The sequence below is a fragment of the Bos indicus x Bos taurus genome, chromosome 17, assembly GCF_003369695.1.
Source record: "Bos indicus x Bos taurus breed Angus x Brahman F1 hybrid chromosome 17, Bos_hybrid_MaternalHap_v2.0, whole genome shotgun sequence".
In the NCBI taxonomy this organism is placed as follows: Eukaryota; Metazoa; Chordata; class Mammalia; order Artiodactyla; family Bovidae; genus Bos; species Bos indicus x Bos taurus.
In genome coordinates, this window is record NC_040092.1 from 2,710,944 (window position 1) to 2,730,479 (window position 19,536).

At 46.4% G+C, this 19,536-nt stretch overlaps 1 protein-coding gene across 1 annotated transcript in view; it reads right to left on the bottom strand.

Annotated features, from left to right (window-relative positions):
• SFI1 (SFI1 centrin binding protein) overlaps positions 1–19,536 on the bottom strand; it is an 87,951-nt gene that overhangs the window by 24,228 nt on the left and 44,187 nt on the right. The window contains exons 9-14 of the mRNA XM_027513554.1: positions 10,282–10,438; positions 7,945–8,106; positions 6,149–6,219; positions 4,215–4,307; positions 2,088–2,185; positions 860–926 (exon numbers count right to left, since the gene is read on the bottom strand). Coding sequence (XP_027369355.1) covers positions 860–926; positions 2,088–2,185; positions 4,215–4,307; positions 6,149–6,219; positions 7,945–8,106; positions 10,282–10,438 — 648 coding nt within the window. The remainder of the gene's footprint in view (positions 1–859; positions 927–2,087; positions 2,186–4,214; positions 4,308–6,148; positions 6,220–7,944; positions 8,107–10,281; positions 10,439–19,536) is intronic.

Sequence of the window (19,536 nt, forward strand, 5' to 3'; positions counted from 1 at the left end):
AGGGCAGAGTGGAAATAGGAATAGGGAGAAGAGCAGACAGGACCAGCTCCCAAGGGAGTCAGTATGATGTTCAAACCAAGCAACCAGCCAAGCTCCTTAGATCCATGTGCCAGACTCGAGCAGCAGATAGATGAGGAGGTGGAGAGGGCAGCAGCAAAATAACCAGGAGAAGCCTGGTTCGTGTCCCGCCCGTTTTCACCGGGGGAAGGCCAAGCAAAGAGCTGAGCAGCCCATGTCCTACTGCGAGGCCCTGCAGACATCACCAATTGAACACACACTCCCCTGAGCCTGATGTGGCCTGGAAACCCACCTTTCTCAGTTCAGCGATCAGCCATCATTAGAGGCCCTCCGGGGCTGAACTACAAGCCCCGTGAGAGTAGGAACCCCCTGTGCTTTGTATCATAGCTGCATTCTCAGGGCCTGGCTTGGTCTCAGGCATAGCAGCTGTTCGGTAAGCCTTTCTCCACCTGCCTCCTCCCACCACCGCGAGCACCTGTGTCTCACGTGGTTTAGCTCTGGGATATGGGACTCAGGCTCTCCACCTTCCCCGGCATCTCCCGAAGGTCCCACGGGATGAAGGGCTGGCTGAGGACAGTCAAGATGTGAACAGAATGGCTTATACGCTCATCGCCTTCAGAGAGCAGCTGTGCTGTCAAAGCACATGGAGGCAGGGATGGGAGTCATGCAGACCTTGACACTCCTGGAGGGCCCTGGGGCAGAACCTTGAGCTTTTCAGTGCCCTTGCCTCCAAACCAGAACACCAGGCCTCCTGACACAGGCCTTCCCTAAGAATCTCTCCAACACCAGCAGATCCAAGAACGTGAGCCAGCAGAGCCCGCTGAGCTGAGGAACTCTGTACCTGCTGGGATCGCCTCTTCTGGGTGGACTGTGACCACAGCTGGAAACACTTGCGAAGCAATGTTATTCTGAAACAAAACACAACACAAGGGAGTCACCCTCCCACTTCCAGGCTTCTAAACTTTTGTTTTGACTTTAAGGAAGGTGAATCTGGGTGCAGGTACTTTGGATTTCTGACATGAAATCCACCAACCCCTGATTTTGGACTGTGGGCCAATCCCCAAAATTTAACAGCTTTCTTGTAAACCAAATTGGACCACCAAGGACAGTGGATTTGGAATTAGGTAATATGTATGAAATCCCCCCAGTATGCTGAGCTTTCTGGTTTTATGGCCAAACTCTGGGGTCTTTTAGGACCATGTTGGTCTGTGACATGCCTTCACATAATACCAAGATTGAGAACCACACTCAGCTTTGTAAAACAGGACTTATAATAGTGATATACCCTGGCAGCTCCGATATGAGTCGGCTAAATACTGGGATTCTCACTGACTCATTAAAAAGTGCACCAAAATTGGACCCATAGCTATGCAAATTAAGTTATACTCTTGGGGGAGGGTTTATTGAACATGTCTTGCAGCAAGAAAGTGAATAAAAAGTAATAAAAAATTTTTTAGAAAAGGGGATTCCCTGGCAATCCAGTGGTTAGGGTTCCACACTCACTGCTGAGGACCCTGGTTCAATCCCTGGTGGGGGAATTAAAAATCCCACAAGCCACGAGGGGCAGTCAAAAAAAAATAAAAAGTGAACAGCGGTTCCCTCTGAAAAATAAGACTAAGTCGTTGAAGGAAGGCGTCCAGGCAGTCGTTACTTTTTACTTTCTATTTCTTTTCTATACATTCTGAGTTTTCCCTGTGGACATGTGATGCTTTTATTTACTTAATCTAACTGAATGTTTAACTGAGGACATGCTTCACAACCTCCAAGACCAAGCCACAAACACCCACCTGCCTGGGACGTCTCTGTAACACTAATGACGCCTGAATCCCAAGACAGAACGTCACCGACGCCTGAGACCTGAGGCGCTGCTGGCCGAGCACCGGCACAAGCACTCCTCATCCCACCTCCCACCTCATCAACCGAACGGAAGAGGCAGGCGCAGGAACCACGGGTCCATGGCAGGGCCTTTCCGAATCTGCACAGTAACGTGGGGAAGGGCGGTGATGACTCCTAGAGACCAGCAAGCAAGTCACAGCGGGGCCTGGGGAGCCTGCAGGCCACGTCCCTACCTGCCGTGGTCCCAGGCAGCACGCAGGAAGGGCAGCTGCTCTCTTTCCTCCCTCTGCTCCAGCCGCGACTGCCAGAGGTTCCAGACCCTGTGAAGCAGCTGAAGTGAAACAAGAAGGAAATGGAAGTGCATTAATGCAAAACAATCTCTCCTGATCCATTAGGTAGCGAATCTGTAACTCCAGAAGATGCAGGAATTACCTCAATTTGGAACACCCGACATGTAAGAGACTTGAAAAATAATTATGGCCAAACTATATGGAACTATTCTGGGCCAACATAAAAAACAAACTGCTGAATCTATCAGATCTGTGGAAATAAAAATGAAGAAGCTGTTCCTAATCGGGGCCTCATGGAGGCCAACACCATTTTAGAAATTAAAACTGATCTTATTACATATTACTACTTATGAATCTTTTGTGACCCCATGGACTGCAGCCCACCATGCTCCTCTGTCCATGGGACTTCCCAGGGAAGAATACTGGAGTGGGTTGCCATTTCTTACTCCAGGAGATCTTCCCAACGCAGGGACTGAACCTGGATCTCTTGCATCTCCTGCACTGGCAGGTAGATTCTTTACCCTGGTGAAGGAAGCTCACTGTCTACGAAGTAGTCTTGCCAAAAAACATTTAACTTCAATCTAGTCAAGCCCTTAGATCCAATTTCCAGTTCACAAGAGCTACATAGGAAAAAGGGAAATCAAATGACATCAAAAGTAAACAGAAAAATGGAGAATAGGAAGACTGTACAAAAAACTGGTCTTCCTTTTCAAAAAGTCAATGTCATTAAAAATACATATATACGTTATGCTAAGTGAAATGATCCAGTCACAAAAGGGCAAAGTTCTATAAATATGAGGTACCTGGAACAGTCAAATTCACAGAGACAGGAAGGAGAGCGGTGGTTGCCAGAGGCTGGGGGAGGTGGAGGAGACTGGGATTTACTGTTTTGGTTCTGCAAGATGAAAGGATTCTGGAGATGGGTGATGTGCACAGTGATGTTAATGTACTTAATGCCACTGAACTGTACACTTAGTGGTTAAGATGAAGTTTTGTGTGTTTTACCACAATTAAAAAATAAACATGTTAAACAAAAGAAATGGGGGGTGGGGGAAGCTTATTGATTTACTAGAGTCTTAAGAGACATAACCCAATGTAGTAAGTCATAAATTTTTAATTGAATCCTGGCTTGTAAAAAACAACTATAAACACATTTGGGTCTGGGGCAACTGAGTTTGAAAATGGAAATTTCAACATGTGCTCGGTATTGGTTAATACTGGGCTCCTCAGGTGGCACTAGTGGTAAAGAATCCTGCCGATGCAAGAGATACAGGTTCAGTCGGGAAGATCCCCTGGAGTAGAAATGGCAACCCACTCCAGTATTCTTGCCTGGAAAATCCCATGGACAGAGGAGCCTGGCAGGCTACAGTCCAAGAGGTTGCAAAGAGTTGGACATGACTGCGTGAGCACACACTGGTTAGTATTAGAGCATTACTATTCGTTTTGTTAGGGATGATAATGATATTGTGGTTATAGAGCAAAATGTCCTCATTTGGGGGCAATGCATACTCAAACGTTTAGATGTAAAGTGTCAAAACATCTGTAATTTACTTTGAAATGACTCAGGAAAAAAAAGCAATTGTTAACAACTGTTGAACTTAAATGGTAAACTGAGGTTTATTATACTATTTTTTATATTTTTTCTGTACATTTCAACACTTTCACAATTAGAAAACCCCCTTCTATGCCCAGAAGCACAAGTGACAAATGAAGGTAGAATGCTGGTTACCCTCAGGAAAATTAACCACCGAAGACGACAGACACACGGTGCAAACGGTACCAAAGTCCCTGGAACACACGACTTAAGACTATACTCCCCAGGTCAAGGCTGAATCCACAGTGCTTGACCTCTGATTCAATCACCATTTTTTTTTCTTAAGCAAACAGATAAAAAACGGCATTACATAAGAGAAAAAAGTTTCTCTATCCTGTGGTATGGATCACTGAAGAATATGGACCTGAAGGTTTTGGAGTCTCAAGATCTGAACAAACCTCTAAGCACAAAGGTTAAAAAAAAGAGAGAAAGAAGGGCCATCAGAAGAAATGCTTTGGTACAGAAGAGGGCCTCACCATGACATCATGCTGTTGGTGAGCAAGATTCCTTCTTATCCGTTGGAGACGGGCGTGGGTCACGTTGTCTTTCAGGGCTTTAAAGCAAAGATGCTGTGAAAAGAACAGACACAGTCAACAGTGTGCCTGTAACAGTAAGCTCGACGCCAGAGAAGGTGGTGAGAAGCTCAGCCATGGCTGTTCACAGATGCTCCCGGGTCCCAGACAGTGTTTCTCTGCTTTGAGATTCAACTGGGAGTCTGATGCAAGCCAGCCTACACAGTAGGCACTTAATAAACACTCCCTGTTGCCCACAGGTACTGCACACACAAGAGCAAATCACCCTCACCCCTGACCAGGAGAAGTCCCTGTGACCCACACAGAAACACCAGACAAAGGTCAAAATATCACCACTGCCTCTCAGAGAAGAGACAGACTTTCAGATTATGGTGGGTTTATTTTTTTTTACCATGTGGGGTCAACATGTATACTTGGTTCAGTTGCTAAGTCATGTTCGACTCTTTGTGACCCCATGACTGCAGCACACCAGGCTTCCCTGCCCTTCACTATCTCCCCCAGTTTGCTCAAACTCATGTCCACTGAGTCACTGATGCCATCCAACCATCTCATCCTCTGTCACCCACTTCTCCTCCTGCCTTCAATCTTTCCCAGTATCAGGGTCTTTTCCAATGAGTCAGTTCTTCGCATCATGTGGCTAAAGTATTCGAGCTTCAGCATTAGTCCTTCCAATGAATACTGAGGGTTGATTTCCTTTAGGATAGACTGGTTTGATCTCCCTGCAGTCCAAGGAACTCTCAAGAGTCTTCTCTAGCGCCACGGTTCGAAAGCATCAATTCTTCGGTGCTCAGCCTTCTTTATGGTCCAACTGTCATATCTGTACATGACTACTGGAAAAACCAGAGGTTTGACTAGATGGACCTTTGCTGGCAAATTGATGTCTCTATTTTTTAATATGCTATCTCGGATTGTCAGCTTTTCTTAATACGTTATCTCTTTTCTTTAATACGTTATCTCGATTGAAGATTTTTTTTTAAGGAGTAAGTGACTTCTAATTTCATGGCTGCAGTCACCAGCCACAGCGATTTTGGAACTCCCCCAAATAAAGTCTGTCACTGTTTCCATTGTTTCCCCATCTATTTGCCATGAAGTGATGGGATCAGATGCCACGATATTCGTTTTTTGAATGTTGAGTTTTAAGCCAGCTTTTTCACCCTCTTCTCTCACCTTCATCAGAAGGCTCTTTAGTTACTCTTTGCTTTCTGTCATCAGGGTGGTATCACCTGTATATCTGCAGTTGTTGCTATTCCTCTTGGCAATCCTGTATATTTACACAACCGCAAATGCAGTTTTGCAGAGTAGAACAGAAGGAAAAGAAGTAATCTTTGGTGACTGAGGTCGGGGGACAGGGGCAAGACATGCTGGCCTGGCTCCAGCTCCGTCCAAAATGCTTCATGGGTGACTAAGCAGAGCCCATGCTCCACAGGCTTGCTTCAGTTTTCTGAGATAGAGAAGAAGCACCTAGGGGTTTTCACAGAGTGATCTGTGGGCCCCCAGAGGCTCCTGACAGTGTCTGGAGGCCACCTCGTGCGGTGAGGGTGGGGGAGAGCAGCCGGCAAAATGGACACTATTCTAAGACCTGGCTTCATCCACGCACCTCAACTTGGATTCATTTGCAAGACTAGGCCTCCACCATTTAAAGAGGGGGCCTGAAGTGCTGATACCCCAGGACTGGATCGCTTCTAAGGCTCCTCTGCAGCTCCAACCCTTCTGACCCCACACCATCGCCATCTCTGATCCAAAATTAAAATCAGGACATGACAATGAAGGGGGCTTCCATGACAAATGGCAACCACACAACCAGATGCACTTAAAGAGCATGACGAGGGTCGGGCCCCCCAAAGAGGGATGCCCGAGCACAGCCACGGCGCCCTTACCAGCAGGCCTCGCCTGTAGTGTTCTCCTGCCGCCTTCCACCGCTCAGCTTCCTCTGCGCACAGCAGCATGTCTGCCCGAGTCAAGGCTTCTCGTCTCGACAAGGCCCCACCCCAGCTTGGTGCGACCCCAGTGACCCGTCCCAAGGGTCCCGGCTGCAGGTGACGACGGGTGAGCCAGGAGGGCTGGTGTCTACCTCATCTCGCCTGATGACCCAGGGAAGAGAGGATTGAGGGGAACCACGATGTGAGTTATTTATCTGCCTTTCTCCCCTGTGATGCCTACTTCATGAGGGGCAAAAATAGTCGAGATAAACTGCTACCAGTCAGAGTAAACATTTAAAAATCTCAGCAGAACCTGAGACTCCCGCACTCTCTGTTTTGGCAGCACAATCCGGTCAGATGTCTGAGCTTAAACCCTTGGAGTTATTTTCAGTCCTTTTCTCCTCCTACCCCTCCATCTCTCAGCTGCCAAGTCCATCTGCTCCCCTCCTTGTCTCTGGGTTCTGTCCCCACCCCCAGCACTGGGCCGTGCACCAGACTGGGTCCCCTGTGCCAGCTTCACTCCCACCATCGAGCCTCATCCTTCCCAAAGTACAGATCTGCTGCATCGCTTCTCAAAAACCTGCAGGGGATCCTCAGCGTCCCGGGATGAAGCCCAGATTCCTGACCACCCACACAAGGGCCCCACGAGCCAGGCCCCAGCCTGTATCTGCCTGCCCCTAACACCCCACAACGCAATGCAGACCCTGGTCACCACCCCTGGTGCCCTTTCTCATCCACACCTGCGTAAATGCCACTCCTTACACCTGAACCGCCTCTCCCGATTCCCGTCGGGAGAACGTGTCAGCCCGCAAGGCTTAAATTCAGCTCAAACATCAATTACCTCCTCGGCTAGGTCTCCACAGCAGCTCTAGCAGGACTTAATACAAACCTTTATGATAGTACTTATCAGGCCACATTTACACAGGCTGGTTTTCATGTCTATTTTCCCCCAGTTGACAATGAGCTACTGTTAAGTTTCCAGGTTTCCCTGTATTCAACAACTTGGGCAGGGGTTTAAAACAAGAGTTCAGTGAACAAATGAAAACGTGAGTGAATATCCAGGGCAGTCCAAACCCCAAACCTGGGCACAGACTGTGGCAGGGGGAGGGATTAAGAAAGTGCACTGGAGTCAGAAGCCTGGCTCTGCCAATGAGACTGAAAATCACTTAGCACCCCCGACTCCGCTTCCTCATCTGTGAGATGGAGATGGCGACACCCACTCCACCGGGTTGCTATGAGGATTAAGGAGATAATCACAATGTCTGCACATAGCAGCAGCTCAAGGAACGGAAGCTGGGATCGTAACAACATGGCCGCCAAGGACAGAAGGTTTTCTGAAACAGAAGTGAACTGAAACAAATTTCTGAAGCAGAAACTGCATGGCTATTTCCACCATCTAATGGGCAGGAAGAAAAGGATGAAATGATAACAAAATCAGGGCAGTGGGAATGCTTCTGAGAGGGAGGAAAGGGAATACAGTCAGGGAGGAGAGGACTGGGGTGTGTGCGATGTTCTACTGAGTTGTGCTCATTTTACTATTATTCTTTAAACTACAAATGTTTGTTATAGGCACTCTTTTGTATGAGTATTCCCAGAATGGAACAAAAATTTTTTTTTAACAAGCCGACCAGAGTTCAGGACTGTCCGAAATTGCTGGGTAACTGTTTCCCATGTCTCCTGACTGTCTTACAGGCTGCCGGGCTCTCCCTGTCTTGGCTGGGCCGGAGGACAGGCCTGAGGAATGCAAAGGATACAGTGTTCCCAGTGCGTCAGGGCTCTCCGCAGCAGCGTCCTCCTGGCCAGGCCCTCCACCCGCGCGCGGTGGGCATGCAGGCTCTCCCTCCGCGCCCAGGCCCGCCGCCAGGCAGAGAAGTGCATCTGGAGCAGGGTGGCGCACTGGACTCGCTCGGCCATCTCTGCAACAGAGAAAGGAGCTTCAGTGCTTCCCCGTCAAGGCTGGGCCACAAGCTGGAGGCATCTCTAGGATGGGCTGAAACCCACCACTGGCACACAGCTGGGATTTAAGGCTGCTGCTCCACAGAGAACGTTGGAAAAAAGGGTTTTGAATAGGGGAGGGTTACTATGGATTCCTTAGCTACAGTTCTGCTCTCCGCAGAAAGAGAAAAGGATTCTGTCGAAGGACTGAAGCTCCTGGTTAGTGACCGAGGACAGCTGTTTCTAAAGAAAACCCCATTTTACTCCTGCCTCTTTACCAGCATTTCGGGACTTCAGGAACGAGTCAGTGACACACGACTCGGTCGACACGCTGGCAGAGGCTTCTGTGAGCCGTCAGCCAGGCTGATACAGGCCGCCAGCTCCATCTCCTTTTAAGACTAATTAGCTAATGACCTGATGAGCTTAAAGCCAGAGAGGGGAAGGGCATTGGTCCTGGGATGAGAATGCCTTAGGTGGAGGCATGTATTAGTCTGCAACTCATCATTAAGTAGCTTCATGCCTTCATTGAACTTCCAGGCTTGGGCATCCAGACAGTGGGTCCCTCATCACTATTTTCAAGTGGGCACATCAGTTCTCCCAAGAGACAGTGCTGGTAGGCTAGGAATCCTGCAGGGAGGCCTGGGGAAAGCAGGGGAGCCTAACCCTGCGGCCAGGACTTCTGTGTGGGCTCGAGAAACTGAAGGACAAAAAGTACTGGCCTTCATGACCAATTTGTCGTTACTTCTGACCTACTGTGGGAAAACTAAACCTTCAGGATAGCGCTCAGAAAACGCAACATCATAAATCATGCATCTGCATAACTAGGGACAAACAACCCAAATATCTCTTTTCTCTCTCTTTTTTTGGCCACACCACACAGCTTATGGGATTTTAGTTCCCCAATCAAGGATCAAGTCCTCGCCCTCAGCAGTGACAGCATGGAGTCCTAACATTGGACTGCCACAGATTCCCCCAAATATCTATTAATAGAAGAATGACTAAGTATATTAAGGTAAGCGCCCCCTGTAAAACAGTCATAAAAAAAAAAAAAAATTTATGGGATTTCCCTGGAGGTCCAGTGGTTCCGACTTCGTCTTCTGGATAGTTAGAAGTCTGGGATGGATATATACACACCACTGCGTTTTAAGTGGATAATCAACAAGGACCTACTGTATAACACAAGGAACTCTGCTCAATGTTACATGGCAGCCTGGATGGGAGGCGAGTTTGGGCGAGAATGGATACATGTGTATGTATGGCTGAGTTCCCATCTGAAACTATCATAATGTTGTTCATTAGGCTATACCCCATAACAAAATAAAAAGTTAAAAAAAAAAAACAGACTTCACCTTTCCAAATCAGGGGATGTAGGTTCAATCCCTGGTCAGGAAACTAAGATCTCACATGCCTCATGGCCAAAAAAAACAAAACATAAAACAGAAGCAATACCATAACAAATTCAACCACTTTAAAAATGGTATACACACACACACAAAAAATCTTATAAAAAGTAACTTAAAGACACAGGAAAGCATCGATTAGTTATATGGAAAAAAGCAAGATACAAAACTGTGTATCATACTAATCATAATAATTGCAGCGCTCATAGCGTAATTAAAATCCTACTGAATTAAATACATTGAATAGGAGCCCCTTCCGGAGAATGCCGGTCCCTTGAGGGGAAGAGGACACAAAACGCCACTTTAAAAACAAGTCAGACACAACAAATAGTGTACGAAGCCACCTATGCGTGGGACCTAAAAACACAACAGACTAGCAAATCCAGAAAAAAAAGAAGCAGACTCGGCTGCGTGGAGAACAAACTAATGGTTGCCAGTGGGGAGGGGGCTTGTTATGGGATTATACAAAATCACGTGTGCGCAACTTCTGAAAACTGTAAAGCTCTATAGGATGTAAAGACTCTTTCATTCAATAAAAAACAATAATAAAGTAAAAAAACTGAATAAAATATTGAAAAAAAAAAAAAACACAGAAGGAAATAACTTAAATGTGAATTCAGGATGCTTTATTGTCCTCCTCGATCTTTTCTTTCAAAATCTGTGCTGTAACTGTTACTACCCCCCGTAAATTCATGGCCACCCCTGGCGGCAGTGGGCATGGCGACCCTCCCTCTACCCCTGGCGCCCAGGACTCACGGTTCCGCAGCCTCTTCTCTCTGCGCAGCTGCAGGTACTCAAGCCAGGCCCTGAGGGCTCTCCACTGCTGCCGACGCTGAAGGTGTGTCACTGCGGAGACCGTCTTCCATCTCTCCCTCTGGACAAAGAGGAGCTGCTCCTGCCACCGTGACCAAGCCTGGAAACCAGAGAAAAGACAACCATTAAGGGAGGCAGGAAACCAGAGGTGAAATACAGGTAAGGGAAAAGAGAAACCCACACACTGGAGAGGGTGAAGTCAGAAAACGAGGAAGTGGCGATTCCAAAGCAGGATCATAAGTGATGGGGATGTGGGGTGAGAGGATCTTTGAGAAGGGCATTCTGGGACTTCCCTGGAGGTCCGGGGGTAAAGAATCCACCTGCCAATGCGGGAGACACAGTTCGACCCCTGGCTGGGGAAGATTCCACACGCCTCAGGGAAACTAAGCCTGTGCACCACAAACACTGAACCTGTGCTCTCGAGCCCGGGAGCCCCAAGGACTGAAGGCTGTGTGCTGCAACTCCAGAGGCCCACAGGCCCGAGAGCCCAGGCTCTGCAACAAGAGAAGTCACCCAACTGAGTCCACGTGCTGTAACTGGGGAGTGGCCCCTGCTCAGCGCAACCAAAGAAAGCCCTCCTTTCCTGGATTAAGAGGGGGAAAAAAAGAAGAGGAATAATAAGCTGGGACAATCCAAGGGGTGGTATAATTAATTCAGATCTGGGACAGGTGAGGCTCTGTCTTTTCTTCCAAAGGGGGAGGAAGCCTACGGTTGAGGCCCTTTCTCAGCACGTGAGTCCCCAGGACATGGACCTACAGAAACCGAGGGTCTGCGGACGGATTCCCTTAAGATTATCCATCTAGGGTACCCTTGGGAAGGTCTTCATGCACACCCAGCAATACACCTGCCCTACTCTGAAGGAAACTGTCATAGATGACTTGATACCTTCTTTTATACCTTCATACCTCTGTAAACCTGTGACACCCCTTCTCCCTTCCTTCCTCTCATCTGAATACCATTTTTTCTATTTCACCAAGAAAATAAAAGCAATCAAAAGACAATTTTCTCAAGCTCCCACACATCCCCCAGGGGCTCTGCCTTCTCTCCACACTCCCAACAAAGGTCACCCCTACCCTGCCCATCTTCTCTCACCTTCTCAAGTTTATCACTCTGGCAATTACCCCCATTCCCTTCCTGTGTCATCAGCTTTCACTCTCTGCTAGATTTTTAAAATCAGCATTCAAACGTGCTGTTATTTCTCCCTTTGGGGATGTGACAACCAAAAGCAACGGGTGACCTTTGATTGGGCCCTGGATCTGATACTAAAAGAGCAACAATATACAGCTGCAATACAAACTGTAGTCTCAATATTATCAGATCAACATTACACAGTGAGGATGTGGTTACATAAGAAAACGTTCTTGTTTTAGGAGATATGAGCTGAAGTATTCAGGGTGGGGGCTTCCCTGATAGCTCAGTTGGTAAAGAATTCACCTGCAATGCAGGAGACCCTGGTTCTATTCCTGGGTCAGGAAGATCCTCTGGAGAAGGGATAGGCTACCCACTCCAGTATTCCGGCCTACAGAATTCCATAAACTGTATGAGAAGGCATAGGCTACCCACTCCAGTATTCTGGCCTAGAGAATTCCATAAACTGTATGAGTCCATGGGGTCACAAAGACTTGGACACGACTGAGTGACTTTCACTTTCACTCAGGCTTGAACTTGATGTCTGCAACTTTAAAGCGACTCAGAAAATACAAGAAATACACCGATACACTTGAGAAAGCAAACGTGGGAAGATGCTAAGGATGGGTTAACCTGGTGAAGAGAAGCCAGTATCCAGCTTTTCTGTGATCTGGTACTTGTCAAAATTAAAAAGTTGAGGGAAAAAACTGCAGCCTAGTGTGACACGAGACTTCACTCTTGGCCCAGTAATTAAGAATCTGCCTGCCAGTGCAGGGGACAAAGGTTTGATCCCTGGTTCAGGAAGCTACCACAAGCCTCGGGGCAACTAAGCCCGTTCCTGGGCCCGCATGCCTAGGGCTCATGCTCTGCAACAAGAGAAGCCACCACAGCGGGAAGCCCGTGCACAGCAACGAGAGAGCTCGGGTGCAGCAAGGAAGACTTGTCCATAAATAAATAAAGTTTTAAAAGACTATGGTCACCCAAGTACTTCCAGAAGCGAATAGATCAGTGATCCTCAAACCAACCACCAAACACCCCTCTCTAGACCACTCGGCCACCCACCAACACCCAAGTGCTCTCCTTTCCTTTCCAAACTCTTCAGCAGGGCTGTCTACTTTCTCACTTCTCTTCCCCCAGTAAGCAGGGAGATCCTCTCCTCCTTGGGTTCACTGAAACTGCTCTTATCAAGGGCATCGATGACCTCCACGTTGTTCAATCCAAAGGCCAAACCGCAGTCCTTGCCTGCCAGAAGCGTCTGACACAGCTCAGCTTCCCCACCGGGCCTCCTTGCCTCCGCCTCTCCTCTCTCCCACCACCGATTCCCGTCTCTTCACTGGGCAGGCTCAGTGCCACTGGCTACACCCACTCCCTCTGTGCTTTCACCATCTCATGGCTCCAAATGAAACCTGTGTGCTGAGGACTCCCGAGTTTACCTCTCTGGTGTGGACTCAACACTCCACACATACCCACCCAGCTCCTCCCCGACAGCCCCTCAAGGTCATGTGAAAGGCCCATCAGGCTAAAGTTATGGAGCCCAGGATGCAGCTCCTCCCCTTCTTTCCCCACAAGCCTGCCTCTGCCCTCACCTTCCCTATCTCAGTAAACAGCAACTCCACTGGCCCAGTGACTCGGGCCGAAGCGCCTGGGAGTCCTCTCAGACTTTTTCTCTGAAGGTTCACACCTTATCTGTCCAGCAGCAAACCCTGCTGGCAATTCCTTCAAAACATATCCAGAATCCAACACCATCTTGCTCTCATCTTGGCCCAGAGTCTCGCCTGGAACTTTGTAATCGTTTCCTAACTGTCCCCCCTGCTTTTACTCTTGATTTTCCGTCGTCTGTTCTTAGCACAGCAGCCAGTGGTCCTTTTTCATTAGTTATGACTGCTTTGTAAGTTAAATCTCTCCATTTTGCTACTTATTTTTAAATAACTATTTTTTATTTGGCTGCACCAAGTCTTAGCTGTGGCACTCAGGATCTTCTATTAGGTTGGTGCAAAATGATTGTGGTTTTCCATTATTGAACTTTGCCACTTGATACTGGAATACATTCTTAAATGTGATTATGCTATATATCATTTTAATGTGCATTTCTTGCTTTATTTTTTTCCTAATGACCTATTACTTGCTGTTTATATTTATTTTGGACTATGGAAATGCTGTTAGACAAAAGACAAATTCGAGCAGTTTTCTTATTCAAGTTCAAAATGGGTCTCAAAGCAGTGGAGACAACTTGCAACATCAACAACGCATTTGGGTCAGGAGCTGCTAAGGAATGTACAGAGAAGTGGTGGTTCAAGAAGTTTTGCAAAGGAGACAAGAGCCTTGAAGATGAGGAGTACAGTGGCTGGCCACTGGAAGCTGACAACAACCAGCTGAGAGGATCCAGAGAAGGCAATGGCAACCCACTCCAGTACTCTTTCCTGGAGAATCCCAGGGACGGCGGAGCCTGGTGGGCTGCCATCTATGGGGTCGCACAGAGTTGGACACGACTGAAGCGACTTAGCAGCAGCAGTTGAGAGGATCATCAAAGCTGATCTCTTACCACTATATAAGAAGCTGGCAAAGAACTCAACATCAACCATTCTAAATCAGTTACTTGGCATTTGAAGCAAACTGGAAAGGTGAAAAGGCTCCATTAAGTGGGTGCCTCATGAGCTGACCCAAGATCAAAAAACTCGTCATTTTGAAGTGCTGTCTTCTCTTAATCCACGCAACAACAATGAACCACTTCTCAAAGGGACTGTGATGTGCGACAAAAAATGGATTTTATATGACAACTGGTGATGACCAGCTCAGTGGGTGGACTTAGAAGCAGCTCCAAAGGACTTCCCAAAGCCAAACCTGCATCAGAAAAGGGGTCATGGTCACTGTTTGGTGGTCTGCTGCCCATCTGATCCACTAAAGCTTTCTGAATCGCAGTGAAACCATCACATCTGAGAAATACGCTCAACAAATCGAGATGCACGGAAAACTGCAACGCCTGCAGCCGGCATTGGTCAACAGCAAGGGTCCAGTTCTTCTCAGCAACACCACCTGAGTGCACGCCACACGATCAAGGCTTCAAAAGTTGAACAAACCGGGTCCTAAGTTCTGCCTCATCCGCCAGACTCACCTGACCTCTTGCCAATCAACTACCACTTCTTCAAGCATCTCAACCTTTTGCAGGGAAAATGCTTCCATAACCAGGAGGACACAAAAAATGCTTTCCAAGAGTTCATCAAATCCTGAAGCGTGGATTTTTATGCTATAAAACAAACTAATTTCTTATTGGCAAAAATGTGTTGACTGTAAAGGTTCCTGTTTTAATTAATAAAGACGTATATGAGCCCAGGTATGATGATTTAAAATTCAGGGTCCAAAACCACAATTACTGCTGCACCAACCTTAAAATCTTTATTGCAGCATGCAGGATCTAGTTCCCTGACCAGGTATCGAGTCCCTGCATTGGGAGCTTGGAGTCTTAGCCACTGGATCACCAGGGAAGTACCTAAATCTCTCCATTCTGATGACAATTTCCCTCTCGGCCTTTTTTCTCTTCATGCTACTAACCTGTTAAGGAGAAACCAGGTCACGTACCCTATAAACTGTTCCACGTCTTAGATTTGGCCAACTGTCTCCTCCTGGTGTCTTTAAACTGTCCCTCCGATTCCTGTGTTTCCCACGAACTGATAATAAGATTCACGTTAGGCTTGGCTGGAGTCGTGTTCAAATTTTAGTCAGGGACATGTTTCAAGTGCTTCGGATTCCTTCCTGTTACGGCAGCGTGGAAGGCTGCCGTAGCTTTAGCGACTGTTCAGTGCCAAGACTGTTCAGTGGCTTCAGATGGCATCAGTCTGACCCCTCCCTTATATTTCTCTGTTGTCTTTCCGCTGGGTGACTACTGCCCAGATCCATTTTCTCACTGGGAGGAAAAACAACAATTTTCTAATTCTAATACTCCTACATTTGTTTATTAACTGGAATTCTATTTTTTAAAAAAAAGCCTTATTCTCTCATTAACCCTCTCATTTCTCAGAGAGTAGTCTGTACAGGAAAGGCAGGATAAATGCTTGACTTTGGTCTTCATTAATTTTCAAAGAATAGAATTAAAGCTCTAACAACCCAAAATTGTGACCAATCAGCTCTTTTTTCCTCTAATGAATGCATGAATTTTTATATGCTTTGTATATTTTCAACCCACTATAGTCATTACGCTTTTTGATGCTCAAATTGTTCTTAAGCCTGCAGGAGGCCTGCGGACACAAGCCCATCAAGCTCTTTATTTCTTCACAGTCCTGCACACCATCTCCTAGGACTTAGGCTTACAATGTCTGCTGCTAAGTCGATTCAGTTGTGTCCGACTCTTTTCGACCCCATAGACGGCAGCCCACCAGGCTCCCCCGTCCCTGGGATTCTGCAGGCAAGAACACTGGAGTGGGTTGCCATTTCCTTCTCCAATGCATGTAAGTGAAAAGTGAAAGTCAAGTCGCTAAGTCATATTCGACCCTTAGCGACCCCATGGACTGCAGCCTACCAGGCTCCTCCATCCATGGGATTTTCCAGGCAAGAGTACTGGAGTGGCGTGCCATCGCCTTGATGTCTAGTTCCTGCTCTATTCCTGGAATCAGTCATTTCCCCCAAAAACACCTCAGTTCCTTTTAGTGGCAAATAAAAGGAAATAAGAGACCATAGCTTAGGCACTGGGGATGCTAACTGCTGTATTACTGCCACTGCCTCTAAGTCTTTTCAGTCAATAGTTAGAATTCCACTAATTCAGGTTAAAAAAATAAAATCATGGGTCCATATTGACACTGGAATTTCTAATTTCAGATTACAGGGCTTTTGTTTCTTTGATTTTATACCTGTAATCTTTCCTTTTATACTGAAAATCTGCTTCTTAATGACACTGCCATGGTTATTTGCTTTATCTTACAAAGTAGCTATAACAGTTCAAGGCAACAATCCAAACCTGCTACGAACAATAAGACCACTGAATCCAACTTTAGATGTCTTAGTTCTCTGTGTCCTTAGAATACTCCCAGCTAGGAATGAAGAGTCAGAGTATCATATTTTAAAGTAATTCTTTTCTCTTTGTAGTCATTGCTACAAACTTGATATATTTGTTTTCAGTGTGTTCTAAAATCCTAAAGCTTGGTTCTTTTACTTATTGATTTACTTTTCTTTTTTAATTATATAAAATATTTACATGGTTCCAAACTTAAAACTGTGTAACAAAGCAAATTCCTTGAAATTTTGTTCCTATATATTCCCTCCCTTCCCTCATAGGTAACAACTCTTCCGTTTTTGGTTTATATTTCCATTATTTCTTCTTGAAAATATAAGAAAACACACACTCTCTCTTCCCTTTCTTCCTCAAAAGGCAGTACTCAATGAACCAGAGGGAGCCTGTTAAGAGGGAAGTGTGATCATAGCTCTTCTCGACACAAAGCCAGGAGCTTGCCCCTCCCCCTGGAAAAAGAGCCTGCAAAGCCTTTGCGGGCACAGCCTTACTCAGCCCGCCTCGTTACACCACAGCCTAACCTTTCCTACTCTCCCTCTCACACTTATCAATATATCATGAGCTACCTCAAGTTCACAGGTGGGGAGACTATCATAAACAACTTTCTCCAATCTAGTGTGAAAAGTCAGTATATTGCAATAAAAATCCAAGTAGGCTTTGTTGTGGAACTTGATGAGTTGATACTAAAAGAGTAAGGAAGAACTGCCATGGCAATTTTGAAAAAGAACAAGAGTAAATAAGATCTCTTTCCACATATGAAGACTTAAGAGCTATACAGTAAGATCAGTAGTAGTAATAAACAGTTAGCATTTACTGAGGATTCCATAGTCCAAGCATCATTCTAACCATACTACATGCCTCATCACACTTAATCCTCAACAGCCCTGTTAGGTCGTACCATTATTATTTGCATGCACGATCAGTCGCTCCGTCATGTCCAACTCTTTTCGAACCCATGGACTGTAGCCCGCCAGGCTCCTCTGTCCATGGGATTCTCCAGGCAAGGATACTGGAGTGGGTTGCCATTTCCTCTCCAGGGATCTTCCTGACACAGGGACTGAACCTACCTCTCCTGCACTGGCGGGCTGATTCCTTACCACCGGGCTGGGAAGCCAACACCATTATTTACTTACAAATAAATAAGGTACGGTATAAGGAGATTAGATAACTCATTTAAAAAGGGCAGGAAGCTAACAGGTGACGGCAGCAGAATGTCCACCCAGGTATTCTGATGAGAGAACCTTTGTTCTTTCTTACCTGCTTCATTAAATCATAATTAAAACAGTGTGATGCTGGCTTAGAGATAGACAGCTACACCAATGGACCAGAGAGCCCAGAGAGGGTCAGAACAGACCCTGGAACAAATGGGACCTTGCCCCAAATGGAAGTGGACTAATAAGATCAGTATGCCGCTAAGTCACTTCAGTTGTGTCCGACTATGTGCGACCCCACAGACGGCAGCCCACCAGGCTCCCCTGTCCCTGGGATTCTCCAGGCAAGAACACTGGAGTGGGTTGCCATTTCCTTCTCCAAATAAGATGAGTATAAAAAAGATAAAAGATGAACTACTCAGTAAAGAGTGTTGCGGAAATTAATTACCCATAAGGAAAATGACAAACTAAGACCCTGTCTCACACAACTTATAAAAATAGAAGTTAGGCTACAACGAAATTACCAGCACCTGTATGGGGGTCTTCCCTAGTGGCTCCGAGGTAAAGAAGCCACCTGCCAGTGCAGGAGACACAGGTTTGATCCCGGATCCAGGAGGATCCCTGTGCCATGGAGCAACTAAGCCCATGCACCATGACTGCCGGGCCTGTGCTCTCGAGCCCGGGAGCCACAACCGCTGAAGGCCATGCTCCTGAGAGCCCATGCTCTGTAACAACAGAAGCCACAATGAGAAGCCCTTGCACCATAACTGGAGAAGAGCCCCTACTCACCACAACTAGAGAAAAGCCCACGCAGCAACGAACCCACATCATAGTAAAATAAATACATAGTTTAAGAAAACACTTGTATGAAAAAAAGGCAGCATATATAAAGCAAAAAAATAAATAAGTAAATAAACTATAGGCTAGAGGAAAATACCTAATAGTTAGTGTACCTAATAGTTCAAAAGATTAGTAAGCAGAATCTATGACAATGTGCACAGAGCAGAAAAAGCTAGATAACCCAACAGAAAAAAGGAGTGAGGGATGGTAACAAGCTCAAAACCAGAAACCCAACGACAATCAGGCATCAGAAAAGATACCGGGCTTCACTAGGAATCAGTGAAACGGAAATTAAACCAACAATGAAGAACCACCTCACACATATCACATTGGTGAAAATGACCCAGTCTGGCAATGCAAAGTGCTGATGAGTCCCAAAGAAACCAGAACAACAATTTTAGCATGTAAACTGGCACAGCGGTGGAGAGCAAACGGGTGATGTTGGATAAGGATGACGAGATGATACCCAAAGACCCAAGAGCTTCACTTCCAGGAACGAGAAACTCTCAGACTCTCACACAGGGATGTGTGTTTAAGAATGCTCTCCGAGGCGGCTTCCCTGGTGGCTCAATGGTGAAGAATTTGCCTGCTAATGCAGGAGATACGGGTTCAATCCTTAGTCTGGGGAGATCCCACATGCCACATAGCAACTAAACCCGCAAGCTACAACTGCTGACCCCACATGCTGCAATTACTGAAGCCCACACACCCTGGAGCCCATGGGCCACAACAAGAAAAACCACCGCCATCAGAAGCACACGCATGGAAACTCAGAGAGTAGCCCCCGATCACACTAGAGAAGCCTGTGAGCAGCAACAAAGACCCAGCTCAACCAAAAGTAAACTCATTTAAAAAAGAACGCTTTCTGCAACACTTTGTAATTGTAAAAAAAAAAAAAAAAAGTACTCAGGAAGAAATAACAGTCTAGCAGCAGTGAGCAGATAAACTGAGTCTTACTCAGCAAAATGGCTGAATGTATGCAGTTAATAGATCTCTGTATCAACCTGAATAAACCTCAAAAATACACTGCTGCATTAAAAACACAGAGCAGCAAGCTGCAAAGTAGAGTATGATGCCATT